This window comes from Mustelus asterias, chromosome 3 (genome assembly GCF_964213995.1).
Source record: "Mustelus asterias chromosome 3, sMusAst1.hap1.1, whole genome shotgun sequence".
In the NCBI taxonomy this organism is placed as follows: Eukaryota; Metazoa; Chordata; class Chondrichthyes; order Carcharhiniformes; family Triakidae; genus Mustelus; species Mustelus asterias.
This window is the reverse complement of record NC_135803.1, coordinates 130,937,820-130,960,779: the sequence shown is the minus strand read 5'-3', so window position 1 is coordinate 130,960,779 and position 22,960 is coordinate 130,937,820. Positions and strand designations below refer to the sequence as shown.

At 42.4% G+C, this 22,960-nt stretch overlaps 1 protein-coding gene across 1 annotated transcript in view; it reads left to right on the top strand.

Moving 5' to 3' along the window:
• The window catches only part of cacna1db (calcium channel, voltage-dependent, L type, alpha 1D subunit, b), a 335,919-nt gene that overhangs the window by 162,295 nt on the left and 150,664 nt on the right, over positions 1-22,960 (top strand). Inside the window, exon 24 of the mRNA XM_078209623.1 lies at positions 2,171-2,281. Coding sequence (XP_078065749.1) covers positions 2,171-2,281 — 111 coding nt within the window. The remainder of the gene's footprint in view (positions 1-2,170; positions 2,282-22,960) is intronic.

Sequence of the window (22,960 nt, the reverse complement as noted above, 5' to 3'; positions counted from 1 at the left end):
GACTGCCACAGAATGAAGGTATGGTGACTGCAGCCAGGATACTGGACATTGACCTGCATATAATGTTGCTCATAGTCACACACCAGCTGGATATGCAGGAAATGGTATTCCTTCTGGTTGTTGTACTTTGCTATGCCACACCTTATTGATTAGAAGCCTAGTACATCTTAGAGTTTACATGTGGCGCCTGCAAAGTGGCATGTGTTCAGTCACTGATACCGTAGAGAAGCCTTCAATCCTCATGAAGTCACCTGCTTGCGCTATCTGTTTAGCGGTGGTGAGAGAGAATGAAATGCACTTAATTCTCTTGGAAGTCAGAGCTTCAGTGACCTCCCTATGCCAAGTGCTTGGCAAAGTCTGAAAGACGTGCTGGTTAGGTGTATTGGCCATGCTAAATTCTCCCTCAGTGTACCTGAACAGGTGCCGGAGTGTGGCGACTAAGGGATTCTCACAGTAACTTCATTGCAGTGTTATGACACTAATAAATAAACTTTAAACTTTAAAACCAGGAGATGTTGCCGATATCACCTGCTCCAGCCTAGGTGGATCTCGATCATTACAGTCACAGGTAATGCCATCCTTGTCCTATTCTGAGGTTACAGCTGGGGTTGTAGCAGCTGACAGATGTCAGTGACATGTTCTTTGAAGCCGAGACATACTATTCCTCACTGAGGTTCAGAGAGGGAATTACTCCCTGATTTATGATCACCTGCTAAGTATCCTTTTCCCCCTTCTTCTCCCTCTTCCAACAGCATGTCTTACTCTGCATCATATCTGCTTAACCCCCCTGTCATGCTGCAGTTCAAGGAAATTGCATTCTTCTGCACCCATGTCTGGAATCAAGAGATTTGCTGTTGAATCAGGATAAAGTCCTACAGCAAATGCCACACCATCCCCTGTGGACTTTAGCAAATTAAAAGAACTCTGGAAACTATTGAACACTTATGTAATCAAAGTTACAACCAGTAGTTATCAATCACCAACTAACCTGAAAATAGTTGCTGATACCTTTAAATAGTGCTGGAGGAGGTTCCTTCCTGCTGCTGAATGCATGTTCAGCCTTGTGAAGCTGGGAGAGGATGTTAGCTGAATCAGTGGAGTCCAAAACGGCACCATGGTGTCAAATCAGCCCCACACAGTGATTGATGCCACAATCTGCCCACTGTGCCTACTGCTGACAGACTCTTTCTGCGTAGCATTAATACCTATTCAAAATGGCCATTGGCATGCCTTGCACAGGAAATTTGTGCACATACTGCAGTTGCCATTTTGGAGACTAAATGACATTCGTTATGCCATGATGCTGAGTGCTAAGGAGCTAACTTTCACGATCCTAGTGTTGTTTAATTTATAATATTTAAACAATTTGATAATCTAATATTGATTCATGTTTTATTTTAACCTATACATTATTGTGATTTTTGAGCTTTAAACCTATTGCAGGCCTAAACGCATGCATACTTCACCTTCAGGAGCAAATATCTTTTGTATTAGGTAACTATTGTGATTTTCTTTAAAACATTCTTAACCAGTGGAGAACATTTAAGCCACTGCTTAAATATATATTTTGAAAAAAAAGGGGGCAAAAGAAGAAACAATCATAGGAATTCTCACACTTTGCCCAGAGAATGTTTGCAATAAGATTATTCAAAATAGGAAACAATGTAGATGAACCGAAGTCTAGCAACTGGACAACATGAGACAGTGATATATTTCATATGCCTATTAAGTTTGTCACTCAGAAATAGCATATCCTTAGTCATGAAAAAATCTGCATCAGATTGTGTCCGAGTATCAGTTTTATACAGGAAGTCAATTCTGTCCTTTGGATCAGAATTAATAGGTATTATTTTTTTTAAGTTGAGGGTGGTTGCATCCACGCCCTTAAAAGATGATTGAAGCAGGTCCAATTCCTCTCAATTTCTCAGAGTGGACATAAAATAAGGCATTAGGCTCTTAATTTACATATGCAAAGCTCCCAGGTGGCCAGGGAGGAAGCCTGAAAAGGCAGCCTACTATGTTGGCTAAATTGGATGCATAAGATTTAGGAGAAAGAGGATTCAGCCATCACACATCACACACAAATGTAGCCCACAGTATGAAACTATAAATATAAAACTATAATATGTAATTTCATAATCTTGTAAAGCATTGTTGTCTATGTTTTTAGCACTATGAACAATCTCCGTTTTTCAACTACACAATGGATATCCTCAACATGGTCTTCACTGCTGTGTTCACTGTTGAAATGGTTTTGAAACTCATAGCTTTCAAGCCAATGGTAAGCAGTTTTTATATCCTAATATAATATGGAAATAACAAACAGAGATCTACATCAGTAGATAGACTGTAAATTGTGTTATCTTTTTCACATGTTTCCATTTTCTTGGGAGGAAACTTATGGATGGATTTGCAGTTTAATTTTGAGCTAGTGTGAGCGTGCTGAAGCTGGTGACATGGCAAATGAGTGCATAGATATCATTTTCACAGTAAAAGGACAGACAAATCTATAAGGCACAAAGCCCATTTGAAAATAACCCATTTTACAATATCTCTGACAGTAGATTCATCAGGTGTTGTTTTCAACAACTATGTCTTCAGCCAATCTGAGAGATTTTGTATTTAATATTTCTAATTAAAAACCATGACATTTAAACCAGTCTGTGTTTATTTAACCTGTTAATGTCTCTGTCGTGTGTCAAGAGCTACAAATGTATAGATATATATATACATACAACAAAATTCCCCATTGGATCAATTTAAATCCAAAAATATGGAGGAGTAAGAAGTTGTCTTTTCACACCTTTTTTTTCATTGCTTTTGTCCACAATGTGCATAGACACCTGATCTAGATTTGAATTTTTGAATATACAACATATATCCATAGGAAAATGTAAAATATAGGTATCTGATTTTCCCCTGCTACTCATGCTGCGTCTTATAATGCAGATCCATACAGTGGATATTAACTGTTCCATAAAGTTATTCAGATTTATTGTTAGGATTTCCAGTTTGAAATTTAAATCCATATAACCCAATAACCCTAGCACCAGAACAAAAGATTTTGAAATCAATGTTTAATATCTGCAAACTTACTACCCATGCCTCCTAAATTCTCATCCAAATCATTAATATAAATGACAAATAACAGTGGACCCAGCACTGATCCCTGAGGCACACCACTGGTCACAGGCCTCCAGTTTGAAAAACAACCCTCTACAACCACCCTCTGTCCCCTGTCATCCAGCCAATTTTGTAATCCATGGATCCCGTGAGATTTAACCTTATGCAACAACCTACCATGCGGTACCTTGTCAAAGGCCTTGCTAAAGTCCATGTAGACAACATCAACTGCACTGCCCTTATCGACCTTCTTGGTTACTCCTTCAAAATACTCAATCAAATTTGTGAGACATGATTTTCCACTCACAAAGCCATGCTGACTGTCCCTAATCAGTCCTTGCCTCTCTAAATGCCTGTAGATCCCTGTCTCTCAGAATACCTTCTAACAACTTATCCACTCACTGAGGCTCACTGGCCTGTAGTTCCCGGGCTTTTCCCTGCAGCCCTTTTTAAACACCCTCCAATCTTCAGGCACCTCACCTCTGGCTGTCAATGATTCAAATATCTCTGCTAGGGGACCCACAATTTCCTCCCTAGCCTCCCACAACATCCTGGGATACACTCCATCACATCCCAGGGATTTATCTACCTTGATGCGCTTTATGACTTCCAGCACCACCTCCTCTGTTATATGTATACTCCTCAAGACATCACTATTTATTTCCCCAAGTTCCCTAACATCCATGCCTTTCTCAACAGTAAATATTGATGAGAAATTTTCATTTAGAATCTCACCCATCTCTTGTGGATCTGCACATAGATGACCTTGTTGATCCTTAAGAGGCCCTGCTCTCTCCCTAGTTACTCTTTTGCCCTATGTGTATTTGTAGAATCTCTTTGGATTCTCCTTTGCCTTATCTGCCAAAGAAATCTCATGTCCCCTTTTTACCTTCCTGATTTCTCTCTTAACTCTACTCCTACACCCTCTATACTCTTCAAGGAATCAACTTGATCCCAGCTGCCTACTTCAAACTGAACAGTGCACTGTTACCTTGGCGAATGCAGAAAATGTGCACTATATTAATGAGTATGGTCCCAATATTCCAGAAAAAAATGGCATACATCACTGAAACCATTACTTGTGTCATGTCAAACTTTTCTTGGATCCTGTGCTTCTCCGCTGTTTTGCTTAGCAATACAGTATAAATTCTGTTCTCATTCAACCAGCCTATAAAATTAATTCCCATGTCCAAATATTCTGCACCAACACTGATTTGATCACCATTGCCACTTAGATTGAACAAGAACAGCACTGATGACTTGGCAGTGGTGTGATTTTACTTGAGGGAAGAAAAATGAATACTTTCCTTGGCGATTTTCATTAAGTTCGTACTGCCTTAGTAAATGTTGAACTAATTTAATGACAGTTATCTTTAATAGGTTAAACACAAATTGCACATATGTGTGCAGATGTGTCACAAAGATGGTGGCTAACCTGAAACTGAAGTTGGCCCTTTGTCAATATCTATTCTAGGGGCAGGATTTTCTGGCCCGGTCAATTGCTGGGATTGTTTGCTCCCGTTGAGCATCAATGGACCTTTAGCTGGGTTGTCGAATTTCTTGTGGCGTGTCCTGCCATGATGGGCCTGGAAAATTCTGGCCTTGTTCCTTGACAATAATTAGGAACATAGGATTTGAAATGAGTTGCTGGTAGGTCTCCAGTTATCTCCTGACTGCTTCCTGGTCACTCTTACTCAGTGGGAGTTTTTTCAGCTATGAGAAGGCGGATTTGTGTGTGTGTGTGGGGAGTTAACTCCCCTGAAACTGACGTAATATTGGGATCGCACTGCATCTTACAGTCTCCCAGGTTTCCCCATGGCAAGATCGAAGGTCCGCGGGAAGCCCCCTCAGCTATGTTGGGAACCTAGTTAAGGTAATTGAAAAAGGCAATTATTATCTTCTTTAAGCCTGACGTCTGACTTTCCAAGCTAAGACACCTGTTTTCCAATTGGTCAGCAATTTACCAATGTCACTGGGGTGAGTGCACAGTGGGAAGAGCTGCTTCCGTTTCACTGATCAAAGGTGTCCATAGATTGTCATTTCCACTGAAAAGCTCCATACATGGGCAGGTGAGAGGCAGGTACTCAAAGCACCTCTTAGAAGACACTTTATCTGCCCAATACATCACCTTTGGCTGCATTTTCCAGCCTTCAACATGTCAACAGAGTAGCTTATGCACCTCCGGTGTATGTCAAGAGCAGGAGCAATACCACTGCCAACCAATACCATTGTCGGCGCAACATCGAGGGCAGAAGGGCCTGTACTGCGCTGTAATGTTCTATGTTCTAACAGCACAGCAGCAGGGACAACATCAATAGCAGCACCAGCTGCCTTCTCCTCACTCCCATGCCCCTCCAAAGGACAGGTAATGGTAATTGAGGTCCAGTTGGAAGGAAGCTGAACCCTCAACACAATGTGAAAAGGCAGAAGATCAATCCTCCTAACATGTCCTGGTATATCAGGACGTTTAGGCTTTCATGACGGGCTGCTGTTGATATATGCAGCCTGCTGGAGTTAAGACCTCCTCTCACCACCAGCTACCCCCACTTTCCAGTCTCCGCTTCTCATCAAGGAGCAGATGATTAGGAGTGTTTATAATGCCTTGTGTGCAAAAGAGGAAAGGACAGTATTTGTGGAGAGTAACTGTGAGGTACAGGTGAAAGAGAGCAAAAGGCTGAGAGTGTGAGAGTGTTGGCTCTTCAAATGGGGATATGAGCTCCCTGCAGAAAAAGGAATGAGTGGAGCTGCAAAGCGTCTTGTCCTGAGGAGTGCTGTGTAGGAGAATGCTGGAAAAATCAGACTGTGGGGCTTAGCACCTAAGTATATTATGTCACTCAGCTGTCATGCCCGCCTGAGGTCCCAGATCCTTTTCCTGTACTGTCTCTAGGCTGGAGGAATGATATATCTGCTGCTTCCACCCATACCTGCTTAGTTGGAGAGGTTGTCCACTTCTTCCCATCTTTGAGAGAGCTCACCTCACTGCAGCCCTTTAGGTTCCACAGCAGGAAGCCCAAGTAAGAGAAAGGGACCTGTGGAGCAGTGTCCCCAGGTCTCTTCACCGCTGCTGTGGTTACCACAGCTTCAAAAATCCAAGTTACTTTTGTAACTCATGCTGTGGTGCCTTTAATTAGAAGTTGTCCCTTTGATAGAATGGATGCATCATGCCAACCAGCATGACTGATTACCCGAAGAATCCAGAGGCAGCATGCGAATATGTGGTTTTGGGACAAACCCTTAGCTGTGCCCGCCAATTAGTAAATCGACCTACATATGTTTCCTCCATTCCAGCAGGTTCAAAGTGCAGATGATTCTGCCTTTGGTGTTCATCATGGTTCTTCTATTATAAGTGTTTTAATTACTTTTGCTTTAACATTTAACTTTGGATAAACACTCAGATAATTGACTTAGAACAACATGGTATCCTAGCTGGAGATTCTCAACTAGTTAGTTATTTGTGTTGAGGAATTAAATGATTGGCCTTTGGCTGCATGCTTCTGAATTACCACTTTCCTTGCTGTGGAGCAATCTAATGAGTCCTTCACTAAATTTATGGGTAATTTATTCACTCAGGTCTCACAACAGTTGCACATTATTGCTTTTGTGGCCAAATGTGCCATTCCAGGAAATTTCAGACAAATATTTTATTTAACTCAGCAGTTATTCATGATAAGTGCTCATTCTATCTGTTAAATGACAATAAAACTCTGATCAGGCACATTGATGATTTATGCCCACATTTACTCGGATTTTATCATATATACCGGAATAAAAACTTTAAAAACATCAATACTACATATATTTAATGTATAAAATGGCTGAACTATATACCATGAATCAAACTGGAAATCCTTGCAAGTATTCACTTTTAAATAAAAGATTCTATCCATCATATGACCACATGTCTAGGGTCAAAACCCTATATGCTGATCCCTTACATAAAATTTGCTCCTTTTTTGAGCAAACTATAAAATCAGGTGTTTGTTCTGTGTACATTCAGGCAATGTCATTAAGTAATGTACAGAATATTCAGATGGGTTTATGATAGTGCCTGCCTTTCACAAGTTCAAAAATGAAATGATGTGTAAAGATGAACATAAGGGTCAGTGAACTTAAATTGTCCAATTTCACATCTTGCCCATGGAGATAAAAGATTGTGCTCACTTGTTTCAATTTCTCTTGTTATTTAATTGTGGTGTTCATGTACAAAATTTTCATTTAATGTATTCAAGTGGTGAAAATAAGAATTTGCACATTATTTCTACCAGCCTAAGTCATTATGTAGTAAGAGATATTTTAGAAGATGAAGTTTGCTAGCTCAACTTGGATCCTATTTGTTGCCAACTTTATTTAAAAAATGTTTATGAATTATTCAATTTTATGAATTAACTAAACAGCTATTTTTAAGGAGAAATCTATATTATTTTAGTTAATTATTAGAAGTATGTTTAAAGTTTTGCATTTCACTTAAGTATATGATGTGAGTAATACCTCATACTATTAAATGTTTTCCTGTAGCACTGTTACCATTACGTTTATTTGCCACACAACATACCGATTCCTTTCCTTAGCTCGGAATGAGTCCTTCAAATTTGGTGTCCTAGATAGAGGGTACTCTGGTCCAGTTACCCCTGAAAGCTTCTTCCTTCTCTCCACCAGTGAGATGGTGCTGTTCAGGGTGTGATCTGTCTTAGCGACAGGGACATGAGGTCTCAGAGGTAACTGTGCCAACCTGAAAAGATGCGATTTGCTTGACTGCTCATAGCTCTTATCCCCTCCGCCACCATGACTGAAATCATTCCCAATCTCAAATCTTGAATTCCAAGGCCCTGTTGCTAGGCTTTGCTACAAGTTTTTATACATATTATTCAATTTTAAATCATATTATGTTGATCCAGTAATGAATATAAAAATGTTATATTTATTTTCACTGGATCTAAATTCACCATTGACATACTAATTTGATAGCGTATTGTTAATTCCGACATAAAGCACATACATTCATTTCTTACTGACTTCACCCATTTCCATGCAGCTTAAGTGGCTATATTTGTCTAAATAAGCAGTGCACCATTTTCACAGATTTAGAGCATTAATTATTGAAAATAATTTGTTTGTATCCTTTACTGAAGGCAATGACTTTCGCTGAGATATGGTACTCATCTAAGTGGGCATGTTAAATGTGAACCTAAGTAATGTATCATTAGCCTCTGAGAGAATAAGGGACAGCACAGCCATGTTCAATTTTATCTTCACCTAACATCCATACACAAGCAGTTTCTAGAGAGGAATGACTGGATACAAATCCAGGTTTTTCCTGTCATTTTTCTACTTTGAAAGCCCAGAGACATTAAGGTCAAATATAGCAATCTGATTGCTGTCACTATTGAGCACAGGTCATGAAGTAAGACTGCAACTTTCTAGATCCACTTAGCTTACGAGAACACAATGCAATGAATGCATTCATCTACTGAACCATCAGAAAAAATAGTCCACTGCAATACATGTAGTCCATCAGCTACTCACTTGCAACACTTGAAAGGCCTTCCGCTCTAGAAGGTTTAATTTGCTCTTGGTGCATTAATTGTGCATTTAATAAGACTGAATTTTCTCCTTAACACATTCATAGGAACCATATATAATTGGAGCTTGAATGAATTAAACAGCTGAGCAGCTGATCAAAAAATGGTGCTGCATCACTTACTTTTTAGTAGACATGTGAGCATTATAGATAATGTTTAGGGTATCATACCATCTCTGGAGATGTGCCAGTTGGGGCTCCAGTTGAATGAAGGAAGACATAAAGGTCCATGATACTGACAAGGGTAATTTTATTATTGTGGATTATGTAGGGATGCTTTCTCCTCATTTGATACAAACATGCAGCAAAAAATGGAAAAAAGCTTTTTTTGATATGCAGAAAATTTCCAAGGTGAGCAATGATAATTATTGTCAATTAAGTTACATTTCTATGGGTCTTATGGGAGGGGGGGGGGCAATCATTTTACCGTTAAATAAGTATAGAAAGTGCTGGAAATACTCAATGTTTCTGGCAGCTTCTGTGGAGAGAGAAATAGAGATAATGTTTCAAGTCAAAATTTTGGAGAATCGTTTACCTGCAGTGGGTGGTTCAGAACAGGAATGCACTGCCTGAGTGTGTGAAGGCAGGTTTAATTGAGGCATTCAAGAGGGAATTGAATTATCTGACCAGGAAGAATGTGAAATGAGAAGACAGGATAGTGGCACAGGCACTATGTAAATTGCTCATTTGGAGAACTGGTGCAGACACGATGGGCTGAATAGTCTCCTTTGTGCTGTAACAATGCTCTAATGTAGGATACTGTGTCAAGACTCTTCACAGCATAATAATCAGCCAAAGATTAACACTGAACTAAAGAGATTCATTCATGGGATGTGAGCCTCAGTGGCAAGGGTGGGGTTTATTTCCCATCCGATGCTTGCTATGTGACTTCAGAAGGAAGCGTGTCAGCACATTTGTGTGGAACTGGAATCGCGTACAGACAGTTTCTTTCCTTAAAGGACATTTAGTAAGTCAGCTGGGTTTGAAAGATTCAATTTTTTTTTTACACAACTTTTTATTTGCTTTTTAAAAAAAATGAATTTAGATTTTCAAACTGTCATGGTGGGATTTGAACTTACATTCTCTGAATTGTTGGTTCAAGACCCCTGGTTTCCTAGTTCAGCATCATAATTACATTGACCCACATTAACAACATTACTACTGTACTTGTACCAAGAGTTAGTCAAAGAGGTGGGTTTTAAGAAAGATCTCAAAGGAAGAGAAAGAAGTGCAGATGGAGAGAGCTTTAATGGGGGAATTACAGGGCTCGGGGCCAAGATAGCTGAAGGTTCTATTGCCAAATGTAGGGCAAAGGGAGTTTGGGGTTGGGGTGCTGGGACTTGGGTTGTTGAGTCGGAGGCCAGAGTTGAAAGAATGTTAGGATTCTCGAATGGTAGTAGAGCTGGAGAATATAGGGAGATAGCCCATGGAAGAACTTGAACATAGGACAAAAATTGTTAATTTGAGGTATTGATGGACTCAAGAACCAGGGCAGTCCAACGAGTAGAGGGGTAATGGGAAATTAAATGGTGCATGTTAGGATATGGGCAGAGGAGCTCAACTTTATGATGGGTGGAAGATGGGAACTCGGCCAGGAGAGTACTGGGATAGGCTTTGTGGGTCTAAATTGAACATCACCGAAAATGCAGGGCATGATTATCCCGTACCCATTCATGGATGTACACCAAATTCAAGCTGCCTGCTGATTGTAACTAGTGCTAATTGTGCTAAAAATTATGAGAGGCTAGCACTGGTTAAAACTGGCTTGTGTTACTTAACCAGCCTGCATCTCTTAAAGTGGTGTTGTATTGTGGTTGGAGCAGGTGCTGAAAGTCATTCCTGGTTCTGACCTGAGAGAGACAGAAGAATGGGAGAGAGGAATCTCTAAGGTTTTGGACACTGCATTGGAGATCTTAGTGGAAGGGGTGCAAAGAAGGAGCGGTGTTTTTTATCTGAAGGGACCGGGAAGCAATCCATGAGCCTCAACCCCTGATAAATTCAGCATAGCTCTATTACTCACCTATCAATAATCTCTATCGAGACTAATTCCTGAAATTCTTATGTTACACCACCCCTCGCACACTTAGCACTGCTGCAGGCATCATAACTGCATCTCATAGCTTGCATGAACTGTCAGCTATTCGACCATGAAAGCCTCATCAGTCAAACAGATTGCACAACACTCACTAACATACTTACCTCTCTTGCAAGACAAGGTGGGGCTCAGCTGGAGGCAGCAAGAGCTAACCGGAGGAGAACAAGTGTGCCTGAATGTCCTATCCCTCAGAAAATGTTTTTGACTATTATTGGGATGCCCTTTGCTGAAACTTGGGCCAATAAACATGCTGAAACCATCAAAGCTGATGGTATCCTCATCCCTAAGTCTTCATCTCATGTACCACCTCCCCACAACAATCCTTCACTCATTTCTCATTTACAAGCTACAGATAATGCAAGCACCTAAGAATTATGCTGCAAAGAAGGCTCATGGGCACAGCATCCATGCAATGAAAGCCATGCTGTCACATGAAATTTATAAATCACATGATTCCATATGGCATATACAAATTAACCATTCACCCGTATGCCTTTGTTTTCCATTTGCCTTTGCCTGTTCTAGTGTGCCTCCTCAGTGCTATCCCCAGTTTGTGCAGCATGACTGGTGGAAGACGGCTGACTTTCAGTGGAAAAGACTGCAGATCATCTGCATGACCCAGCTGCACTCTGCACCATCTTGGCATGGGTGAGTGGCAGTCTTGGCTGGCTGGCAAATAGGCAACAACAAAACCACTGGTGCTGTGGCACAATTGGGAAGACCAATGCTGTCCTCCTGAGGGAGGACAGCATATTTATGCTCTAGGAAGCCACTGCCACTCCCCCAGGGCGGCGCCTCAGAAATCCTATTAATCTGTTGGAGGATAGATTGCTGTACTGTTGGGACATCCTACAAGCTTTTTTGCAGACTGTAATCCACAGCAATGGTGGCAGAAGTGTGAGCTTGAATGGCAGTAAGCTGATATTGGATGAGAGGAGTTTGATCCTGCATGGCAGCAAGCTGATCTTGCAGGACTTCTGTCTTCACTACAGCATTCAGACACCTAGAAGAATTTGCACAAAGCCCTGTGCCAAATTGATGCCAGATTACTCCTTGACATTGACAGCAGGCTTTCTGACAGGCTTTCCAATGCATCAAGCATTATCTAATTTGCCTGATGCTCTTTCTCCTCCCAACCTTTCATGCACCTGTTCTGGAGCTGTTCATTGTTAAGCTGGTAGCAAGGCCCGTCCCCTCATGATGCCATAGTTGTTCAGGTTGCAACAGACCAAAATAATTTTAGCCCTCCCTCTGCTGAGTGTTGCAGAGCTCCTCCAGAGCAATTCAGAAACATTGCTTCACCACTACAAATGTCTGCCCATTTCAAGTGACAGCATGACTTTCATTATATAGAAGCTGTGCCCGTGTGCATGGATCATACTCTCGAGGTATATGTCACCCAGTGGTTTCCAATTTGCCATGGTGGCTCATGCAAATGGCAGTCACTGAATGCACACTACATATCTGCTGCCAAGATACTGATCATTGACCTGCATAATTCTCTCAATATAATCACACACCAACTAGATATTAGGGAGTGGAATCTACTTCGTACCGCATAGGGAACAGCTGACATGAGGAATCTTGCAATAATGATAACATTGTGTGCACTGCTGCTGTACATTGGCTGTATCACATTGCTGCCAATGATGCCACCTTCTCCTCAGAATCATCTGAAGTGGCTTCAGGTTCTGCTTTGTTCCTCCTGGAGGTCCAACCTCATTGCTGAGCAAAATAGTGCAGAGTGCAGTAGACCATACTCATTCTGGAGATCAAGTCTGGTGCATAATGAAGGGTACTTCCATATCTGTCCAACTACCTGAAGCGCATCTTCCGCATGCTGATGGCTTGGTCAGTGGCACATCAGGTTGTCATTTGGCTTTCACTGTATCTCTCCTGAGCCTAATTAGTTGGGTTCCTCATATTCCTCATCAGCAACATTTTTAGTAGGTTTTCCTTGTCTCCGATCAACAAACTGGTAAGTCAGATTAGAAGTACAAAGCGGCCACAAAGGGTGGACTGCCCCAGGCTGAAGGCATCATGGCTGCTGCCTGGGAATCTAGTGCACACCTGGATAAATATATTTTTGTGATTGCACACCAGCTGCACATTGATGTTCTGGAAGCCCTTACGATTGATATCCCTGCGCAATTTGGTAGTGCTACAATTGCCGTATGTGTGCTGCCTGCACATGTAGGATGTCAGCCAAAGCCATAAGCCTAAGCACCTCCTCGTTCTGACTGTCATTGTTACAGGCACAAGAAACTGAGGGCATTGGTGATTTTTAACGAAAGTCCGGGAAACCCATGGACACATAGTTAGGTTGCAAAAGCTATGTTATTAGTACTGCAATTGACTAATTAATATATTGAAATTGACAACTCGTCTCTCCCAATAAGTTTGGTGGCATGCAACCCAATGCAGTGCAGCTGATGCGGGTTGGACCCGACTTCCCAATCTGCTGTCAACTTCTCAGGTTTACTACCTCCCTTCTGACCTCCTATATTCCACATTACAATTCAGAAAGTTCAGCCTAATGGTACAGGAGTGGCATGTGACTGGTAAAATTGGATTTTCAGTTTTTAGCTGGTGCTGCATGCTGATGTTGAATTAGAGGGTGATGGATACAGAGAGAGGAACGAGAATATATATTTTCTATCGTGTACAACTCAAATTAGCCATGAAAACCAAGCTGAGAATCTTGGAATGCTACATCACATCAGTTTTGACATACAGAAATAAGTGTTGGATAGTCAAAGAAGCAATGCAGGGAAGAATTGAGTTTTTAGGCAAATAATGAAGATATTTTGGAAAAGTCACACTACCAATGAAGAGGTATTAGTAAAATCTGAGACCAAAAGAACTTTGCTTACCAAGATCAGGAAACAACAGTTTGAATTTCTTGGGCAGATGATAAGAAATCATGATTTAGAAAGTGTGATGCTGATGGGAAAGGTCAATGGTAAAAGAGATCAAGGTAGACAAAGAATCATCTTTTTAAAGAGCCTCACAGATTAGATGAATGTACTATCACAAAAATGATCCATGTCTTCAGAGCAAGATTAACATGGGGGTCCATGGTCACCAAGGACCTTTTAAGGGATAGTACCCGCAGAGAAAACAATCACATTCATCAGGATATTCACACACAACAAATTACTTTTTGAAGTGCATCATTCCTGTTCTGGAGGCAAACACACAGCTGAATTTTCATTCTTTCCACTTGGTAGAAATGGGTATGTAGTGTCTTGAAAATGGGAACTGATGACATATTGTCCCATCGCCAACATTACTGTACCATGGCAATACCTAGTGGATTCTACTGACTCATGGATGGAGCAGCCAAGCAGTAGATACACCTAAAATGGATGTTGGGGTGCTTTGACTACCATGTTTGACTTGATTTCACACAAGGGTGCACCAACCAATTTCAAGTAAAGTTTATTTATTAGCCACAAGTAAGGTTTACATTAACACTACAATGAAGTTACTTTGAAATTCCCCTAGTCGCCACATTCCAGCGCCTGTTTGGGTCAATGCACCTGACCAGCACGTCTTTCAGACTGTGGGAGGAAACCAGAGCATCCGGAGGAAACCCACGCAGACACGGGGAGAACCCAGGCAATATCAGGCTGTTTCAGCTGAATGAGACCTTAAAGATAAATATCTTTCTAATTTTGTGGGGCTGGCTTGAACAGAAGTATTCCTCTTGGGTCTCTCAGGTACTCACCACTTCTTCCCTCCAAGGACCTATCTTTCCCTAAGCCAGAGACTGGCTGGGCCATCCAATATTGTGACAGTCTGGAGCCTCTGGTTCTCCTTTTGTGATTGGTTTTGCATTGCACTGATGCCCAATTCTGAATAATAGATCGGACCTTCTAGAAGAACTAGACCTGCCAGACATTCAAATACCATTCTGGTGGGAAGTCCACCCTACAACTGCCATTGTTCACAAAGCAAAGTCCTACAAACAACAGAGAGATGAAAGACCAGTAAATCTGTTTTATTGATGATGTTGGTTTGCAGAAATATGTTGGTTAGTACAGCAGAACACCTCACTGCCCTATTTCAAATAACGTAAAAGATCTTTATGATCTCCAGTACAGACAAACAGGTTATTGTGAAACGTCTTACCCAAAGATTGGCATTTCAAAATTGCACCACTTCCTCAGTACTGTACTGAAGTGTCAGTGTAGATTATGTGTGCATGATAAATGTAAAGTATTTTTCCTGTTATATGTGTTATTGACTACTTTTTGTCAAGATGTACATAGGATTAGAATATGATTAACTCATAGAGGGTTAAGAGTGGGAGGAGGTTGATTTGGGACCTTCAACTGTCTCTGGGGCTGTTATGGGGCAGAGAGGAGCATTCTGCAAGAACTTTTTTATATGTTACATTTTGGTGCAGCTACCAGCAATCCCTTTATAGGTTGCTGATTAGACCACATGTAGACATCAACCTACGATGTTCAGGACAGCCCTGTTTTAGGAGGAATGCCTCAACCCTCTTTTTTAAAGATATGGGCTCGAGTCACCGATACCAAAACGCCTTCACTGATTTGGAATGTGTACTTGCATATAACCTGACATATTAATGGTTAGGTACCTGTTACGCGAAACGTGCAGCATCAATGGATCTCTAGGTCATTGTGCCCAATGTACTCAAAGACATGCATTTTGTGTTTTCATAAATTTGATTGGTAGCTCATCTGGAGTTTATTTAAATTTCCATTGATCTGATCAACTTTTGAAAAACATTTCTTAACCTAACTTCCAATTGATTTGATTTGATTTGATCTAATTTATTATTGTCACGTGTATTAACATAGTGAAAAGTATTGTTTCTTGGGCGCTATACAGACAAAACATACTGTTCATAGAGAAGGAAACAAGAGAGTGCAGGATATAATGTTACAGTCATAGCTAGGGTGTAGAGAAAGATCAACTTCATCAGTCTGATGGATACATAGACCAGAGAGACTCAGTGCACAATCACACGTGAATCTCCATGTAAGCATTAATATTTTGAGCCCATGTGCCTTCATCAGCTCAAATTGAAATTTCGTAAGAAGATATGAAAACTTCTTTCAAGGAACTGTTAGTTACTGAAATCTATCTTGTGCCAGTGCTTCTGTTTATTTATCCATTTATTGTTGACTAATGCAACCTGCCAATTTATAGCCGAAGCTTCAGTCTAGTAATATGTTGAGTCCAGTACATGCTGGAGCTAAGGAAGATTATGTAAGGAGACATAAACCAGAATACAGGGCCAGGAATTCTCTGTTTAACCTCTGATCTCTTGATAATTTACACAGGCGTTAGGCAGATAGAGATACATTCCGGTTCATGGGGAGTTAGGGCTTGTCTACAGTAAGCAGAAACCTGAACCTATAAGGAAAATATCCTAAAAATGTCACAGTGCATTAGTTCTTCAGTGGATCTTAAATCCAGAATATTTTCCCGAAGAGTTGATAGTGGAGCCAGTACTTAGCAATTTGGTGCGAGTAGATTATCAATATGGTTTTTCTTGCAATACTGAGGAACTAATATTGGCAGTGCCACCTTTAGCATGAGATATTAAATTTATGCCTGCTTATATATCCTAGTATGTCAGTGGAGATGGAAGATCAATTTGAAGAAGAGGAATGTCTTTGGGTATCCCATAACAGTATTCTTTTCTCAACCCAAACCACCAAAGGCAGATTACCTGTTTGTTCATCTCATTGTTTGTGGGATATTGCTAATTAAAGATGGCTTCTCTATTTGGTTAACAACAATTCATTGCAGTTCAAAGTAGTTAATTATCTCTGATGTGCTCTAAGAGAGATGTGATAAATTTCTAAGTAAATGTAAATCTCTCCTTATCTGTGCACTTTTTATTGGCTGATCTGAGTAATGTCTCTGTCAGTGCTCAAAAGTACCCAGTGCCATAGAAGTTGACTGCAGTGACCACTTTCACTTGCATTGAGATTGCAGTCCAGATGTTGCTTTATGGCTGTATATCTGGTTCTGAAAGCTGACACAGACTTGAGATTGTCTCCTTGTAGAGTTTCACCCTCTTTACACAGTCTTTCTGAGGGACCCCAGCTGATTGATGATTAACATTATGCAAGCTGCATCAGGCAGTATTGAACCCTGAACGTCTGCCTGCCATGACTTCAAATCTGCTGGCCATGATCTCTCCTGCTTTCATTGTTCCTCCTTCTCCAAAGTATGTTACATGCCATTGGTTACAGATTTAACAAACAAAGCATTTTCAGCAAAACTCCTGCTTTGCTCATCACTTGCTCTCTTCTGACTCTTCAGAAGGATGAGAGGGGATTTCATAGAAAACTATAAAATTCTAACAAGACTAGACAGAGTAGAGAGTAGATGGAAGAAGGATGTTCTAGATGGTGGGGTGGGGTGGGGGGTTCCAGAACCAGGGGTTACAGTCTGAGGATATAGGGTAGACTGTTTAGGACAGAGATGAGTAGAAATTTCTTCACTCAGAGTGGTCAGCCTGTGGAATTCGCTACTACAGAAAGTAGTTGAGGCCAAAATATTGAATTCTTGTCAAGAATCAGTTAGATATGGCACTTGAGGCAAAAGGGATCAAAGGAGATGGAGGGAAGGTGGGATCAGGCTATTGAGTTGGAAGATCAACCATGATCATCAACAATGGTGGAGCAGGCTCAAAGGGCCGAATAGCCGCCTCCTGCTCATATTTTCTATGTTTCTATGACTCACTGTGTTGTTTTAATGTCAGCTTAAACAGAAGTTGATATGACGCGGAAGTAAATAAATCGTGTTGTATTTTCACATTAATTTCTGCTTAAAGGTAGTAACAGCAAAATACATGTTACTCAAACCAAAAGAGAAAATGCTGGAAAATCTCAGCAGGTCTGGCAGCATCTGTAAGGAGAGAAAAGAGCTGATGTTTCGAGTCCAGACGACCCTTTGTCAAAGCTAAATGACATAGAAAGTGGGAGATATTTATACTTAAGGATGAAGGAGTGAAAGATGAGTCATAGTCACAGAAACCAGGGAAACCAGCTAATAGCTGTCCACAGAGAGAATAAAGGGTGTGAATGACCAAACGGCAGAGAAGTTAAAATGAAGATGTTGCCGGGGGGGGGGGGGGGGGGGGGGCGGAGATGGATGGGCCAGAGGTAAGATTTAGAAAAGGAGAAGCAAAGGGGGAGAAAAGGTAAGGGAAGTGGCGCAAAGTAGGGGAAAAGAGTGGCGCGGAAGAAAAATGAAGAAAGACAATAAAGAAATAAAAGGTAGAGAACAGTAAAAAATTAAATAAAATAGAATGAAAACAAAGGGGTCAAGGTGGGGTAGAGCTAATCATCTGAAGTTGTTGAATTCGATGTTGAGACCGGAAGGCTGTAAAGTGCCTAGCAGGAAGATGAGATGCTGTTCCTCCAGTTTGCGTTGAGCCTCACTGGAACATTGCAGCAAGCCAAGGACAGACATGTAGGCATATGGGAGCAAGATCGTGTGTTAAAATGGCAAGCACCGGAAGGTCAGGGTCCTGATTGCGCACAGACCGAAGGTGCTCAGCAAAGGTGAGCACCAGTCTACGCTTGATTTCTCCGATTATAGAGGAGACCACACTGGGAGCAGCAAATGCAATACACCAAATTGAAAGGGGTGCAAGTGAAACACTGCTTAACCTGGAATGAATGTTTTGGACCTTGGATGGTGAGCATAGAAGAGGTAAAGGGACAGGTGTTACACCTTTCGCGATTGCTTGGGAAGGTGCCATGAGTGATGGGAAAGGTGTTGCGTATAGTGGAGTGGTCGAGGTTATCCCGGAGGGAATGGTCTCTGCGGAATGCTGACAGAAGGAGTGAAGGGAAATGTGCTTGGTGGTGGTATCATGCTGGAGTTGGCGAAAATGGCGGAGGATTATGCTTTGCATAATGGTGGAGTGAAATGTGAGAACAAGGGGGACTCTATCTTTGTTCTGGGAGGGACGGGAGGGGCTGAGGGTCCTGGCGTGGGAGATGGACCACATGCTGTTGAGGGCCCTGTCGACAATTAGATGGGAATCCATGGTTGAGGAAAAAGGAGCACATATTAGAAACACCACTTTGGAAAGTGGCATCATCAGAACAAATACGACAGAGGCGAAGGAGCTATGAGAAAGGGATGGAGTCCTTACAGGATGTAGGGTGTGAAGAGCTATAGTTTAGATAGCAGTGGGTGTCAGTGGGCTTGTAGTGGATATTGGTTGATAGTCCATTGTTGGAAATGGAGACAGAAAGGTCAAGGAAGGGAAGGGAAATGCCTGAGATGGATCAGGTGAAGGTGATGGAGGGGTGGAAACTGGAAGCGAAGTTGATGAATTTTTCGAGGTCTGGACGAGAGCATGAAGTGGCACCAAAATAGTCATCGATGTACCGGTAAAGGAGTTGTGGGAGGAGACCTGGGTAGGAAATAAATGTTACTGACTGGTCTGTGTGTTAATTTGCATTTGAAATATTTACTTCCAGGAACAAGAGTGAAACTTATCAGTTGACCTATTAATTGTAAATAACTATAATAATCTTACCAAGGCCATTCTTCCATCATCATCCCACTTTACCTACAACATGCCACTCAGCAGCTACTGTATACAGATCAGCCCCAAAATCTTTTGACTGCTGGCCTAAGTGGAGCCAGCTGGTTTTAACCCCCCCGCTGATCCTTTCCTATTGAACGAGCCTCCCCTCACATAATAAGGAAGCTCATATTCTATGAGGGCCACGGGGAAATCTATTGATGATCTCCCATAGCCATCATACCATCCCTCCCCCCTCAATTCTGTTTCCTCCCCAAAATCCTCACCATGGGAGGGCCTTTTCCGCCACTTGGCAATCGGCCTGGGGTCTGGATCAAAGGATGTGAAACGGATCGAAGACCTTCGCTTCTGCAGGGAGCATCATAAAGCAACTGATGGTGGTTGTTCCTGAGGTCTTGCTTCAGTTGGGGCACTGGTCACTTTTGTTTCCATTTCGGAATCCGTGTCCTCATCACCTGGAAGGCCAGGCATAGGGTCGACTTCTAGTCCTGACTCAATACTGGCAATGGCCACCCCCATGGTTGATAATGAGGCCTGCACTGGCATGGGCTCTCTGCTCCTGAGAGAGTCCAGGTACTTTCTAATAATTTTGACCTGCACTTGGGCCTTAGAAGACACGAGACCTGTTTTTCCTGCTATTATCCCAGGGACCCAACTGAGGTCGTCTCTGAAGTTCCTCACGTGGACTGGGTTGCCGGTTTTGAATGTTCTTTTTGTCCTTGCAGAATCACTGTTTCTCTTGTTGGGACCCCACCCTCCCTGCCAGGTTTTGGAGCAGTAGGCTTAATCTTGTCCAGAGCCTCTGCCTCATTAACAATTCTGCTGGGGCGAATCCTGTCATTGTGTGAAGGGTAGTCCTATAGTCAAATAAAAATTGCCTGAATTTGATCTCTGTGGACACTGTGGGTTGTTTCTTCATGCAGAGCTCAAAGGTCTGCACTGCCCATTCAGCCAACCCATTCGATGATGGGGATAGGGTGCTGTCCTAGGGTGTTTGATTCCGTTGGAAAGCATGAAGATCTGAAAGATCTTGTAAAGACAGTGCCATTGTCAGAGACCAATACTTCAGGTATCCCATGAATGCAGAAATTTTGTTGTATTTCTCAATGGTAGCATGGGAAGTGGTGGAGCCCATGCAATGTACTTCCATCCATTTGGGTTGTGCATTGATAATAATTAAGAAAATTGAACCCAAAAAAGGCTTGGTGAAGTCCACATGCACTCAAACCCAGGGCCTACCAGGCAAGTGCTTTGGATGTAGGGAGGATGAAGGGGGTAGTTTTTGGTTCTCTTGGCATGATCTACACTGTCTGACCAAGTTGGTAATGTCTGTATCAAGACCCTGCCACCATACATAATCCCTGGCTAGCATTCCCAGCTTCAAAATCCCTGGGTGGCCATGGTGTAATTTCATCAATATTGGACATTGCCCTAGGCAAGGGACAACTATGACGGAATCCCAGAGGATGATGCCATCCTCAACACTGAGCTTATCTTTCTTCGTCAAGTAGTGTTTCATTTCATTTGAACGCTGTCCACTGAATCCTCCATGTAATATTATGGGCCCGATTTTACCATTGTGTTTTGCCTGTTTTCGGGCGCGAAAACTTCATAAAGTTGGGCGTGAGGCAAGTAGCGCGATCCACGCTTACCTCCGCGCCGGTTCCCCCTTTACCAAGGCCCGAAAATGGGCGCGATCGGGATGGTGCCCGAAATGGGCGCGATGGCAATTTAAATGCATTTGCATGCATTTAAATTGACTTAATGGGCTACATGCCCAACTTTCCTGGCACTTCCCCCTTTACCACCGCATTCACCCATCCGGAATTGGCGCAAATCAGACATGCTCCATATAAGTCCGATTCGGGCGCTCCATCAGTGAGGGTTAGTGACGAGGTAAGTGCCGAGCGTCCGATGACTCTCTGCTTGATATGTGGGGGGGGGGGTCCTACTGCCACTCTGCATGTGATCAGTGGGGGGGGAAGGGAGGTCCGCTGCCACTCTGCCTGTGATCAGTGGGAGGGAAGGGGTGGGAGGGAGGGATCATCCAGGATTATCCGGCCGGGGAGGGATGTGGCAGGGAAGGAGCTTTCTATCATTTTTTTTCTGCGCATGCAGAGTTGGAGGCATCGATCGGAGCTGCAGGGTTTCGGGCATGTTAAGCCCCGCCCACAGGCTTCTGCAGTGCGATTCGGAATCACTGATATTTTTGCAGGCAGAGTGTGTATGGGGGGGCCTCAGAATGGGTCTAAAAGTCGGATCTGAAACACTCCCAGTTTCAAGTCCGCCCAGCACTTAGAATCAAAATGGTAAAATAGGGCCCTATAATGTACTTTAGATAGGACTGGGTGCTTTTGCGTCCAGGCCTTGATTTGCCTTGCAGACACTGGTAAGGTGTCCAGAACAATGAGGGTCATCACAACCTCTTCCACAGCTGGTAATGAAACCGGGCTTATGGGCAACGGTAGACAACTCTGTGCATTGGCACTAGTTATCCAGGTGCCAGGGTGGTGCTCTAGGAGGTATTCATAAGCCACCAGTAGCAAGGTCGAATGCTGTATCCAGGTGGAGGCAATGGGGTGCTATTATCTTGCCTTCTTTAAAAAGTCCCAGCAATGATTTATGACCAGTTACTTTCATGAAGCGTATGCCGTAGACATACTGATGAAATTCTTTAATGCCAACCCTTCTTTCTCTATCTGGGAATACCTCCGCTCAGCGTCTGAGAGGGTCCTAGATGCATACGTTTCTCTGTTCCATCTCTCCAACAATGTGCCAGTACTACCCCAACCTTGGAAGGGGAGCCATCACATATCAAGATAAGGTCCTTTTTGAGATCAAAATGGGCCAACAAATTAAAGGACAAAAGTTTCTGTTTAATGCTGTTGAAAGCCTCCAGCTGTGGAACCCCCCAAGACCATCTTTGATCTTTCTATAGTAGGATATACAATAATGAAGCTAAATTTGGAATAAACTTCCTGTAATAATTCACTAAACTCAAGAAAGATTTCAATTCCATGGGGTTATTTGGAGTTGGCGCCTCCTCTTAATGCCCGTCCCCTTGTCCTCCACCCGATAGTCCAAGTAGGTCACAAGACTTACTTGAAAGACACATTCTTCTCTTTTCAGATGTACCTCAACCTCAGAGAGTCGCCAAAAGACCTCTTCCATGTTTGTAGGTGTCCTTAGTCTAAAGTTCCTGTGATCAAGACATCGTGTGGGTTTAAGTTAAGTTTAAGTTTTAAGTTTATTTATTAGTGTCACAAGTAGGCTTACATTAACACTGCAATGAAGTTACTGTGAAAGTCCCCTAGTTGCCACACTCCGGCGCCTGTTCAGGTACATTGAAGAAGAATTTAGCACGGCCAGTGCACGTAACCAGCATACCTTTTGGAATGTGGGAGAAAACCGGAGCACTCGGAGGAAACCCACACAGACACGAGGAGAGAACATGCAGACTCTGTACATACAGAGACCTAAACCAGAGGTTCCTGGTCCTGTGAGGCAGCAGTGCTAATCACTGTTGTACACTGCTTCCTGAGGTAACCCTTGGAGTATGTTCTCCATGACCTGTTGAAAAATGGCACATGCAGACAAGACCCTGAAGGGC